The sequence below is a fragment of the Geotrypetes seraphini genome, chromosome 2 (assembly GCF_902459505.1).
Source record: "Geotrypetes seraphini chromosome 2, aGeoSer1.1, whole genome shotgun sequence".
Classification (NCBI taxonomy): Eukaryota; Metazoa; Chordata; class Amphibia; order Gymnophiona; family Dermophiidae; genus Geotrypetes; species Geotrypetes seraphini.
Window position 1 is genome coordinate 453,422,965 of NC_047085.1, and position 13,219 is coordinate 453,436,183.

General features: G+C 44.0%; 1 protein-coding gene across 6 annotated transcripts in view; it reads left to right on the top strand.

Moving 5' to 3' along the window:
• The window catches only part of CREM (cAMP responsive element modulator), a 225,475-nt gene that overhangs the window by 33,857 nt on the left and 178,399 nt on the right, over nt 1–13,219 (top strand). For all 6 annotated transcript variants that reach the window (XM_033931521.1, XM_033931524.1, XM_033931522.1 and 3 more), the window contains one exon: nt 9,817–9,919. In XM_033931521.1, the coding sequence (XP_033787412.1) occupies nt 9,817–9,919 (103 nt within the window). The remainder of the gene's footprint in view (nt 1–9,816; nt 9,920–13,219) is intronic.

A 13,219-nucleotide genomic window follows, 5' to 3' on the forward strand; every position in this document is an offset into this window, starting at 1 on the left:
AATGCAAAAAAACAAAAAAAACAAAACCCAACCCCCCAACAAACTTTGCTATTTTTTGTTGGCACTCTATGAAAGCAATATGTTCGTGATACTGCACAACTTCTAATTTTCATTCGTGGGACAAATGATCATTTTGAAGTTACAGAGGAGCTTGCTGCATCAAAGGAACAACAACAGAAGAAGATATCTATGAAAAGTTTTGCTAAACTGTGATTGATTTGGAGCTGGACTGGGCTAAACTAAGGGAACTTTGGGGGTGGTCTGTGAAACTCTCTAAAACTGTTGCCGAGGGTAGGGTTCAGGACTTCCACCTCCCCAAACCCTAAAACGCTATTTTTTATTTGAGGATTTTGTTTATTTTTGTCATTTTTTGGCACAAATTCGCTGCTGGTGGCCATGTTGGCTTTATCAATTTTTTTTTTTAAAGTTTTATTTCAGACTCAAAACCCTCGATTTGATTAAAAATCTGTTTGTGATGGACTCCCCAGCTCCTAATCTCTGAAATGTGTGCATTTATTGTACCGGTTTGGCGCCAGAGCAGAGACCGTATACCGCATGCCGAGGTGAGAACAGGAGCTTCGGGCTTCACCTCTTTCAGGTCCTCCACGGCTGGGGTGCCAGCCTGGATTTGTGATTTTGAAAAAATTTCTTACCCAGAGGCTGTTCTAGAGTTTGGAACTAAACGCCTGCGTTCCGAATCTGGAGACTCAGTGGACAAGGTGTGAATTTTCACCGAACTTTTTTACAACTTCTCTGGAAAGTATATTCTTTGGACCCAGCTCATTGGACACAGCCATCAGGCACATTGAACATAAGAACATAAGCATGGCCTCTGCTGAGTCAGACCATGGGTCCATCATGCCCAGCAGTTCGCTCCCTCGGCGGCCCCCCCCCCAGGTCCATGACCTGTAAGTGATCTTATACCTAAAACATTCTATTCCCTAATCATTTAATATCCTGTATGGTAACCCTCTAACTATACCCTTCAATCCCCTTTTCCTTCAGGAAATCATCTAATCCCATTTTGAAACCCAAAATTGTACTCTGCCCTACCACCTCCTCTGGTAGCGCATTCCAGGTGTCCACCACCCTCTGAGTGAAGAAAAACTTCCTAGCATTTGTTTTGAATCTGTCTCCTTTCAATTTTTGCGAACGCCCTCTTTTTTTGTTGCCCCCGCTTGTCTGAAGAATCTGTCCCTCTCTACCTTCTCCATACTCTTAATGATCTTATAAGTTTCTATCATGTCCCCTCTAAGTCTCCGCTTTTCCAGGGAAAAGAGCCCCAGCTTCTCTAGCCTTTCAGCATATGAAAGGTTTTCCATGCCTTTTATCATCCTTGTTGCTCTTCTCTGGACCCTCTTGAGTATCGCCATATCCTTCTTAAGGTACGGCGACCAGTATTGAACGCAGTACTCCAGATGCGGGCTCACCATTGCCCGATACAGTGGCAGGATAACTTCCTTCGTTCTGGTAGTGATACCTTTTTTGATAATGCCCAACATTCTATTTGCCTTCTTTGAGGCCACTGCACATTGTGCCGCCAGTTTCATTGTTTTATCCACTAAAACCCCCAAGTCCTTTTCCAGTTTGCCTTCTCCCAGTATCATCCCCCCCATCGTGTAGTTTTACATCGGGTTTCCTTTCTCTATGTGCAAGACTTTACATTTCTCTACATTGAAGCTCATCTGCCATTTGTTTGCCTACTCACTCAGTTTGTTCAGGTCCCTTTGTAGTTCTTTGCATTCCTCCAAAGTTTTAACCCTACTGGAGAGTTTTGTGTCGTCCGTGAATTTTATAACTTCGCATTTTGTCCCTGACTCCAGGTCATTTATGAATATATTGAACAGCAGCGGTCCAAGTACTGACCCCTGAAGGACGCCACTCGTGATGCCTTTCCAGTCAGAGTAGTGTCCCTTTACTCCTACCCTCTGTTTCCTGTCTGCCAGCCAATTTTTGATCCATCTGTGCACTTCCCCTTCCACCCCGTGGTTCCACAGTTTCTTTAGTAGGCGTTCATGGGGTACCTTGTCGAAGGCTTTTTGGAAGTCCAGATATACGATGTCTATGGGGTCACCTTTGTCCAATTGTTCGCTTATCTCCTCAAAGGAGTACAGTAGGTTCGTTTGGCCTGATCTTCCTTTACAGAAACCATGCTGGCTTGTTCTCATCAGATTATTTCTTTCTATATGCTCATTGATATTGTCCTTGATCAATGATTCGGACATCTTACCCGGAACTGAGGTTAAGCTCACTGGTTTCTTCTAAACCAGCTGTGCCAGTGGCAGAGGTCCCTTTTAGGAGCGCTCTCATCCAGCTATGGCAGAACTCGATTACATTATGCCAGTTTTGTCTCCTGACACTGATTTTATTTTGGATCCAAAACAATAAACAACACGCTTACATAAAATACTTTAAATAGGATCAAAATGACTGTTAAGAAAGTTTATAATTTGAATTATCATATGTGGAAAGATTGTGCTCAGAGACATGGAGGAAAAAGGGGACAAAGTCCCCCAAAAAGCTCACCACCCAGTCATTGCAGTACTATACCTGAACTGCTTCAACTAATAGCCAATCTGTCGATCAAATCGAGAAAGATACCGGAAGACTGGAAAGTGGCAAATGTTACGCCGATCTTCAAAAAAGGTTTGAGGGGAGATCCGGGAAACTACAGACTGTAAGTCTGATCGCAGTACGGGGAAAGATGGTAGAAGTGCTGATAAAGGACTGCATTATTGATCACCTTGACAGACACGATCTGATGAGGATCAGCTAGCACAGCTTCAGCAAAGGCAGATCGTGTTTGACGAACTTGCTGCACTTCTTCGAGGGAGTAAACAGGCAGATAGACAAGAGTGACCCAGTCGACATTGTATAACTCGATTTTCAGAAAGCGTTCGACAAGGTTCCGCATGAACTACTACTTCGGAAAATTGCGAGCCATGGAATCGAGGGTGAAATACTCATGTGGATTAAAAACTGGCTGGAGGATAGGTAACGGAGAGTGGGGGCAAATGGACAATACTCGGACTGGAAGAGCGTCACTAGTGGGGTGCCGCAGGGTTCAGTGCTTGGACTCGTGCTCTTCAACATCTTTATAAACGATCTGGACATTGGTACGACGAGTGAGGTGATTAAATTTGCGGAAAATACGAAGTTATTCAGAGTAGTGAAGACACAGGGAGATTGCGAAGATCTGCAACGTGACATAATCAAGCTCAAGAAATGGGCAGCGACATGGCAAATGAAGTTCAAAGTGGATAAGTGTAAAGTGATGCCTGTTGGTAACAAAAATCTCATACACGAATACAGAATGTCCGGGGCGGTACTTGGAGAGACCTCCTAGGAAAGAGACTTGGGAGTTCTGATCGACAAGTCGATGAAGGCATCCGCGCAATGCGCGGTGGTGGTGGTGAAAAGGGTGAATAGAATGCTATGAATGATTAAGACGGGAATCACGAACAGATCAGAGAAGGTTATTATGCCGCTTTACCGGGCAATGGTGCGCCCTCACCTGGAGTACTGCATCGAGCACTGGTCGCCGTACATGAAGAAGGACATGGTACTAGTCAAAAGGGTCTAGAGAAGAGTGACTAAAATGATTAAGGGGCTGGAGGAGTTGCCATACAGCAAGAGATTGGAGAAACTGGGCCTCTTCTCCCTTGAAAAGAGGAGACTCAGAGGGGACATGATTGAAACATTCAAAATACTGAAGGGAATAGACTTAGTAGAAAAAACAGGTTGTTCACTCTTTCCAAGATAGAGAGAACGAGAGGGCATTCTCTAAAGTTAAAAGGGGATAGACATAAGGAAGTTCTTCTTCACCCAGAGAGTGGTAGAAAACTAGAACTCTCTTCTGGAGTCTGTATAGGGGAAAACACCCTCCAGGGATTCAAGACAAAGTTGGACAAGTTCCTGCTAAACTGGAACGTACGCAGGTAAGGTTGGATTCATTTAGAGCACTGATCTTTGACCAAAGGGCCGCCGTATGAGCGGACTGCTGGCCACGATGGACCACTGGTCTGACCCAGGAGCGGCAATTCTTATGTTAAGTGGATGAAAAAAAAACCTCACCTGCTAACTCTAGCAGATCTTAATGATCTGGTTAGACTTGTCACTGTCAAAGGAGAAAGCAGAATTGTTGAGTTCCTGGCTTGTTCCGATATGGCAAATTGTCTAAAAAATCAGTAACGTGTATCTCGGAAACCTGACATGCTAGCTGAAGTTTAATTACAAATCTGAAATCAGCATCATTAAATTAACTAAGAATACTTCTTAAGTTCTCAGTAGCAAAGAAAAACTTTTTTTGTTTACCAGTGTTTATCGAAGGTAAAAACCCAATGTTCCATTACCACACCTGCATTCTGCACATCTTGAATCAACATGTCAATCTGTACTTTTCTTTTTTGCCCTGGCATTAAGGAATTACCTACCACTGTCCATCTGTAGTGAAACTTTGTTAAAAAATATTTAAAACCACTACAAAACCTGGCTATTTGGGCAGGCATTTTTGAACTGAAAGGACAACCCTGAGAGATTTGATTGTAACCAACCCTGGCATCTATTCTTCTCCTTTGTTTCATGTGTTTCTTTAACAATGCTTCCTCTAAGAATTGATGTAAATTTTTTCTCATGTGAGCAACAAATTCTAAAAAAAAATTTTCATTTGACTAACAAGTTCTAAAAAATAACAATTTGCAAGATTCGCAAGTATTTTTGTGAGTGACCATGTAAAATCTGTGAGCAACTCTCCTAGAATGTATGAACGATTGCCCATGTGCTCAGTTTAGAGGGAACATAGTTAATGAGTGTAGTTAGGTATGATTGCAACGCTCCTAGAATGTATGAGCGATTGCTCATGTGCTTAATTTAGAGCAGTGGTCTCAAACTCAAACCCTTTGGAGGGCCACATTTTGTATTTGTAGGTACTTGGAGGGCTGCAGAAAAAAATATTTAATATCTTATTAAAGAAATTACAATTTTGCATGAGGTAAATATAGTTAATAAATCTTTCCTTTACAGTTAAAGGAAAGAATTATAAACTATAAAGAGTTTTACCTTATGCAAAATTGTCATTTCTTTAATAAGACATTCTTCACAGTTAAAGTTTAACATCTTTCCATTCTCAGAACTGACACATTTCAATCACTATATTGAAAATAAAATCATTTTCCCTAATTTTGTTGTCTGGTGACTTTATTTTTCTGTGCTTTTAACTATGTTTCCAGGGCCTTCTTGTCCATTGACTATTTTTCTCTCCATCTTCACTTTCTGCCTTGCATCCATCTTTACAACTAAAATGAAACAGGGTAATATAATTTCAAATAAGGGAGATAAGTAAAGTGCTTTATAATCCAAACTATTGAAATTTTACTCCATTATATATGGAATACTTAGTGTCTCAGCAGATTGATCAGTTTTCTAAACGCTCAGAGCTATGAAACTAATGGGGAGTGACAGTCCCCCTCGCAGAGTTCAGTCTCTTCATAGCATTATAAGTCTTTTGTTCAATCTCTGAGGCATAATAGTATGATCCCATATTTTTTTATTTTTACCTCTTTTCTTCGTTACATATTCTTTCATTGTTACTTCTTAAAAAGTTGTAAAAAGTCAGATGACAAAAAACATCACTAATCGGATAAGAGTCTTGACTTAACTTTAGAATTCTCAGGGGTCTCAACATGGCCCTGTTCGATATCTGCTTCAGGAGACCCAAATAGAGACTTACACCTCTTCCAATCAATGATGTCCTCTTCCAATTAATGATGATATAATGCAATTATAACTATTTCTGTGATCTTTCTATAAAAGCAAATTCAAAAAAGTGTGTGCTGTGTAGTAACTTCTAACATACACTGCATCACTATGTTACAAAAACTTAGCTGGCAAATACAAGAGGAAAGCAAATTCTTACCTTGGTTAAGAGATCAGTGCTTGCATGGCAGCGTCCTATATGTGACTGATAAGGACCACCGTCAGCAACCCGTTTTAAAAAGTTTTACGCGATCCAGCGCCAAAATGTGATGACATCAAAACATAATAACGTAACCAATTGGGCTTCCCCAATGTGATGTCTCATTATTCAGCCACAAGCATAGTGGTGTGGTGACATAAATATTTATCTCAATATGACAATTGTGAACCAAAAAACAATGACAGCAGATGTGAATCATGAACTGAAATGTGTATAAAAAAATCTAAAGAAACACCAACCACTCAATCTCATTATTGAGTTTGTGCGGGTGGAGAGTGAGAGCGTATATCCATCTTTGCTCTTTCTGCCATAAAATGTGTGTTGTATCTCCCCCTCTTGAATTGGTGACTATGTCTAATATGGAGTACTGCAAATCTTCAGCCTCATGTTTGTGTGTGAGCCAGTGAGACACTAGTGATGCTTCTTGAATGACTGTCTGAATCCTGCTAATGTGTTCTCCCACTCTGATCTTAATACTGTGACTGGTGCATCCCACATAGTACTGTCCATAGTAACATAGTAGATGACGGCAGATAAAGACCCGAATGGTCCATCCAGTCTGCCCAACCTGATTCAATTTAAATTTTTTTTTTTTCTTCTTAGCTATTTCTGGGCAAGAATCCAAAGCTTTACCCGGTACTGTGCTTGGGTTGCAACTGCCAAAATCTCTGTTAAGACTTAATCCAGCCCATCTACTCCCTCCCAGCCATTGAAGCCCTCCCCTGCCCATCCTCCACCAAACGGCCATACACAGACACAGACCGTGCAAGTCTGCCCAGTAATTGGCTTAGTTCAATATTTAATATTATTTTCTGATTCTAAATCTTCTGTGTTCATCCCACGCTTCTTTGAACTCAGTCACAGTTTTACTCTCCACCACCTCTCTCGGGAGCGCATTCCAGGCATCCACTACCCTCTCCGTAAAGTAGAATTTCCTAACATTGCCCCTGAATCTACCACCCCTCAACCTCAAATTACCGTATTTTCTCGCATATAACGCGCGCATTATACGTGGTTTTTACGTACCGCGCACACCCTTGCGCGCTATACGCGTGAGCACGTTGTACAAAAATTTTTAGTTCCCCCCCACGTCTGATTCACCCCCCCCCTGCAGGACCGCTCGCACCCCCACCCCGAAGGACCGCTCGCACGCACCCGCACCCCCACCCCGTAGGACCGCTCGCACGCACTCCCACCCGCACCCACACCCCCACCCTGAAGGACCGCTCGCACCCCCACAGCCTCCCGACCCCCCCCCATCATGTAGAAGCTCCTACCGGTGTCCTGCTGCTTCCTCTTGGCGGTCCCGACACGATCCCAGCCAACCGCGGCACCCCCGACATGATTGGGGCAAGAGGGAGCTCAAGCCCTCTTGCCCCCCTGACTCCCCGACACGATCGGGGCAAAAGGGAGCCCAAGCCCTCTTTCCCCGCCGACTCCCCAACTCCCCAACAATATCGGGCCAGGAGGGAGCCCAAGTCCTCCTGGCCCTGGCGACCCCCCCCCCCGCTAGTTGTTCGGGCCAGGAGGGAGCCCAAACCCTCCTGGCCACGGTGACCCCCCTACCCTCACCCCGCACTACATTACGGGCAGGAGGGATCCCAGGCCCTCCTGCCCTCGACGCAAACCCCCCTCCCCCCAACGACCGCCCCCCCAAGAACCTCCGACCGCCCCCCCAGCCGACCCGCGACCCCCCTGGCCGACCCCCATGACACCCCCACCCCCCTTCCCCGTACCTTTGTATAGTTGGCCGGACAGACGGGAGCCAAACCCGCCTGTCCAGCAGGCAGCCAACGCCGGAATGAGGGCGGATTGGCCCATCCGTCCCAAAGCTCCACCTACTGGTGGGGCCTAAGGCGCCTGGGCCAATCAGAATAGGCCCGGGAGCCTTAGGTCCCACCTGGGGGCGGGGCCTGAGGCACATGGGCTCAACCCGACCATGTGCCCAAGGCCCCGCCCCCAGGAGGGACCTAAGGCTCCCGGGCCTATTCTGATTGGCCCAGGCGCCTTAGGCCCCACCAGTAGGCGGAGCTTTGGGACGGATGGGCCAATCCGGCCTCATTCCGTCGTTAGCTGCCTGCCGGACAGGCGGGTTTGGCTCCCGTCTGTCCGGCCAACTATACAAAGGTACGGGGAAGGGGGGTGGGGGTGTCGTGGGGGTCGGCCAGGGGGGTCGCGGGTCGGCTGGGGGGGCGGTCGGAGGTTCTTGGGGGGGGCGGTCGTTGGGGGGAGGGGGGTTTGCGTCGAGGGCAGGAGGGCCTGGGATCCCTCCTGCCCGTAATGTAGTGCGGGGTGGGGGTAGGGGGTCGCCGTGGCCAGGAGGGTTTGGGCTTCCTCCTGGCCCGAACAACTAGCGGGGGGGGGGGGGTCGCAAGAGCCAGGAGGACTTGGGCTCCCTCCTGGCCCGATATTGTCGGGGAGTTGGGGAGTCGGCGGGGCAAGAGGGCTTGGGCTCCCTTTTGCCCCGATCGTGTCGGGGAGTCGGGGGGGGGCAAGAGGGCTTGAGCTCCCTCTTGCCCCGATCGTGTCGGGGGTGCCGCGGTTGGCTGGGGCAAGAGGGCTTGAGCTCCCTCTTGCCCCGATCATGTCAGGGGTGCCGCGGTTGGCTGGGGCAAGAGGGCTTGAGCTCCCTCTTGCCCCGATCGTGTCGGGGAGTCGGGACCGCAAAGAGGAAGCAGCAGGACACCGGTAGGAGCTTCTACATGATGGGGGGGTCGGGAGGCTGTGGGGGTGCGAGCGGTCCTTCAGGGTGGGGGTGCGGGTGGGAGTGCGTGCGAGCGGTCCTTCGGGGTCGGGGTGCGGGTGCGTGCGAGCGGTCCTTCGGGGTGGGGGTGCGAGCGGTCCTGGGGGGGGGTGAATCGGACGTCGGGGGGGGCATCAGGCTTTCAGGGTGGGGACAGGACTTCAAGGGGGAGAGGAGAGTCGGGCGGGCGAAAGGAGAGTCGGGGTGGCCAGAGGAGAGTCGGGGCGGGCGAAAGGAGAGTCAGGCGGTGACGGGAGAGTCGGGCAGCATGCGCGGTATACGGGTGTGCGCGGTATATAAAAATTTCTGTACATAAATTTGTGTTTTTTGCGCGCTATACCCGTGTGCGCGTTTTACATGGGTGCGCGTTATCTATGTGAAAATACGGTATGTCCTCTGGTTTTACCATTTTCCTTTCTCTGGAAAAGATTTTGTTCTACGTTAATACCTTTCAAGTATTTGAACGTCTGAATCATATCTCCCCTGTCTCTCCTTTCCTCTGGGGTATACATATTCAGGGCTTCCAGTCTCTCAGTCCACATGGGCAACGAATGATATATACAATTTGTTGGGAATTACAGTCAGTGGAACGGTGATGTTTGTTCCTTACTACCCATGCAGGGAGTTGCATCTGCTCTAATGTGATGCTGTATTTACACATTTTGCACCGTCCACATTTGCTGTGTTTACCTGATGTGGTAGTGGCTGACTTCTGCTTCATGAATTGGGACCTAACTAGCTGTTTGAGATCTTGGCAAATCTGGGAGCATTGTGATATTCCAGATGGTATTGCATGACATTCGAATGGACTTTAATGCGTTTAATTTGGAATGCCAGAGTTGAATGTGGGAGTACACAAACCAGTGGAGATTCATCCGTTTTGACCCTGGGGTGTAATAGCAAGGATCGGTTTGCATGCAGTGTCATTTGTAGGCTTTATTAATAATAGACGGGGGAGAACCTCTGCTTAAAAATTCCAGTTATGGTGACATGTGATGATCATACAAGTAGAATTAAACCACCTGCTAAAAAATGAAAAAAGTAATTTTACTATCAATGTGTTTTTCTGGTTTTAAGATCACCTGTTTTATCTTTTCAGACAAATGACCATGGAAACAGTGGAATCGCAGCAGGATGGAAATACAATGGATTCAGTGGGGGAGAATGAGTCTATTCAGATTCAGACTCAACCTGTTGCTCAGGTAATATAAAACAAAAAAAATGAACAGGTATTGGTCATTAAAGGTGAAACTGTGGAAGGGTTAGAAGGAAAAGTGTGCCTTTTTTACCAAGATTTGTAACAGTAGACACCGAGGAGGGAGTGGAAAACATGAAAAAGGATCTGCAAAAGATAGAGGAATAGTCTAATAACTAGCAACTAAAATTCAATGCAAAGAAGTGCAGAGTAATGTTTTTGGGGATTAAATTGGAAAGAGGCTGATAATGCATGGATGGGGAGAGGGATGCACAGATGCGGAGAGGGACCTTGGGATGAAGATCTAAGGGCGAAGAAACAGTGTGATAAGGTGTTGGCTGTTGCCAGAAGGAAGCTAAGTTGTATAGAGAGAGGCGTGACTAGTAGAAGAAAGAAGGTGTTGATGCCCCTGTACAGGTCGATGGTGAGGCCCCACTTGAAGTATTGTGTTCAGTTTTGGAGACCGTATCTGGCGAAGGACATAAAAAACTTGAAGCGGTTCAGAGGAAGGCGACAAAAATGGTAGGAGGTTTGCTCCAGAAGATGTATGAGAAGAGACTGGAAGCCCTGAAAATGTATACCCTAGAGGAAAGGAGGGGCATGGGTATATTATTCAGACGTTCAAATACTTGAAAGATATTAATGTAGAACAAAATCTATTCCAGAGAAAGAAAAATGGTTAACGTGGTTGATGCGTGGAATGTGCTCCCAAGGGAGGTGGTGGAGAAGAAAACGGTGACAAGAGTTCAAACAAGCATGGGAAGAACACAGAGGATCGCTAATCAGAGATATACATTGAAGGAACTAAGGCCAGTACTGGGCAGGCTTTCACGGCCTGTTTCCCATATATGGACCTTCAGTTCAGGACGGGCTGGAGAAGGCTTTGATGGCTGGAATGATTAAGATGGGCTGGAGTGAGCTTTGATGGAGACTCCAGTAGATGGAACCTAAGCACACTACCGGGAAGGGCTCTGGGTTTCTGGCCCAGAAATATCTAAGAAAAAGACCATTTAAACTAAATAATTAATTTATGGAACATGTATGGTTGGGCAGACTGGATGGACCATTAAGGTCTTTATCTGCCGTCATTTACTATTTTTTTGAAATACAGTAATTAAAATTAAGAATCCATCATCTGATCAAAAAATATGATGTGTCTGGCTTTCAGTTAGATTTATTGGATATTTCTGTTAGCCTGGGTTACAATAAAGGTATTGGGTTCAAGCTGAAATAAAGTTTATAAATCTTTATTCATTTTCTTATGTTACAACAAGTGTTTCAAATAAACTCATTAGAAACTTGAATATACACACTTGATTAACTCACATATTAACATCAAATTTAACATTTCTTTAAAAAATTAATATTATATAAAGTTATAATATTATACAAGAAATCTAAATTTATATAATTCTTATTGAATATAATAATCCCTCACCCCTCCCTCCCTCCCTCCCAATCAGTAATACATATAATCCACTTTATTGTAAATTAATTCTAATATTGATATAGTATGTAATAATCAGAAATAAAATCCCACCCCATTTCCCTCTAATCAAAAATCTTATCATGGGAAAAGTTAATCATTCATTACAGAAATCTGTTAACGGTCCCCAGACTTTTTGAAATTTACTCACATAGCCTTTTTGTGTTGCAATGGTGAGTTCCATTTTGTATATATGGCATACAGAATTCCACCAAAAATTGTAGTTTAACATATCATGTTTTTTCCAATTGTATGTTATTTGCTGCATTGCTATTCCAGTTAAAATAAACAGAAGTTTGTTGTTGCTTGCCGAAATTTGACTTCTTGCTCTCATAGTTGTGCCAAATAAAATAGTATCATATGTCAAGGCTACCGGATTTTCCAACATCCTATTGATTTGAGGCCAAATTGATTTCCAGAATGATAAGATGAATGGACAATAGAATAAAAGGTGATCTAATGTCCCGACTTCAACATGACAGTGCCAGCATCTATTAGACTTAGAACTATCTATCTTTTGTAAACGAACAGGGGTCCAAAAAGCTCTATGTAAAAGAAAAAAACCAAGTTTGTCTCATAGATGCTGACACCGTACATTTTAACCTCCAAGACCAAAGTCGTGGCCATTGAGATGCAGTAATTTGGTGCTTTATCTCAATGCTCCAAATGTCTCTAAGACCATTTTTTGGTTTTTTATTTACAAATCCAGATATTAATTTATACCACTGTGCTGCTTTATGATCTGTTGAATCCATCTGGAAACATAAGAATTCCAAACTATGATAGTTAGTAAGATTTTTCCATTCAGGGAACCCTACCTGAATGGATTGCTTCAATTGCAACCATCTAAAATATTGTGACTTATTAATATCAAATTTATGTTGCAATTGTGAAAACTCCAGCAACTTACCATTTTGTATTACATCATCCAAAATACGAATACCTGCTATCATCCAATGTTTCCAGATGATTTTAAAACCGCCAATTTTGATCTTGGGGTTTAACCAAATCGTTTGAGTTGTTGATTTACTTATTGGAATAGGAGTTAGATTACTTATATATCTTAGAGTTTTCCAGGTATCCATAAATATTCTATGCTCTTTATATAACCTTGGCATTTTGATACTAACTACGTGACTGAGACGCAAGGTAAACATAAGTCTCCATTCTAACCAGAACCAGTCTGGAATATTATCAGTGGGCTCTGGGAGGATCCAATACATACCTTGACGTAAGATATAGGCTTGATGGTACCTATAAAAATTGGGAAAATTTACCCCGCCCTCCACAATTGGCTTTTGCAATGACACTAAAGCAATTCTGGGATTTTTTACCAAGCCAAATAAATTTTGTCAAAATCCTATTTAATTTTTTATAATAAGATTCTTGAAAGAAAACTGGTATCATCCCCATTTGGTAACAAACTACAGGCAAAATCATCATTTTAACAGTTTGTACTCTTCCCCACCAAGACAAATGCAAAGGATTCCATTGCTCACACATTTCTGTCACCTTTTGTAATATGCATTTTTCATTACTTTTCATTGTTTCATCCACTGTTTTTGTAATCCAAATTCCCAGATATTTAATAGCCTCCTCCTTCCAAACAAAAGAGAAAGTATCGAATAAACCTTTTGTACAATGTACATTTAATGGAAGAATTTCTGATTTATTCCAATTTATCTTATATCCGGAAAACTTTCCAAATTTCTCAATCAACTCTAGCAAATATGGAATGGTAGATTCTGGATTCCTCAAATATAATAGTAAGTCATCTGCATAAGCAGATACCTTATATTCTCTATCTGAGTGTGGTATACC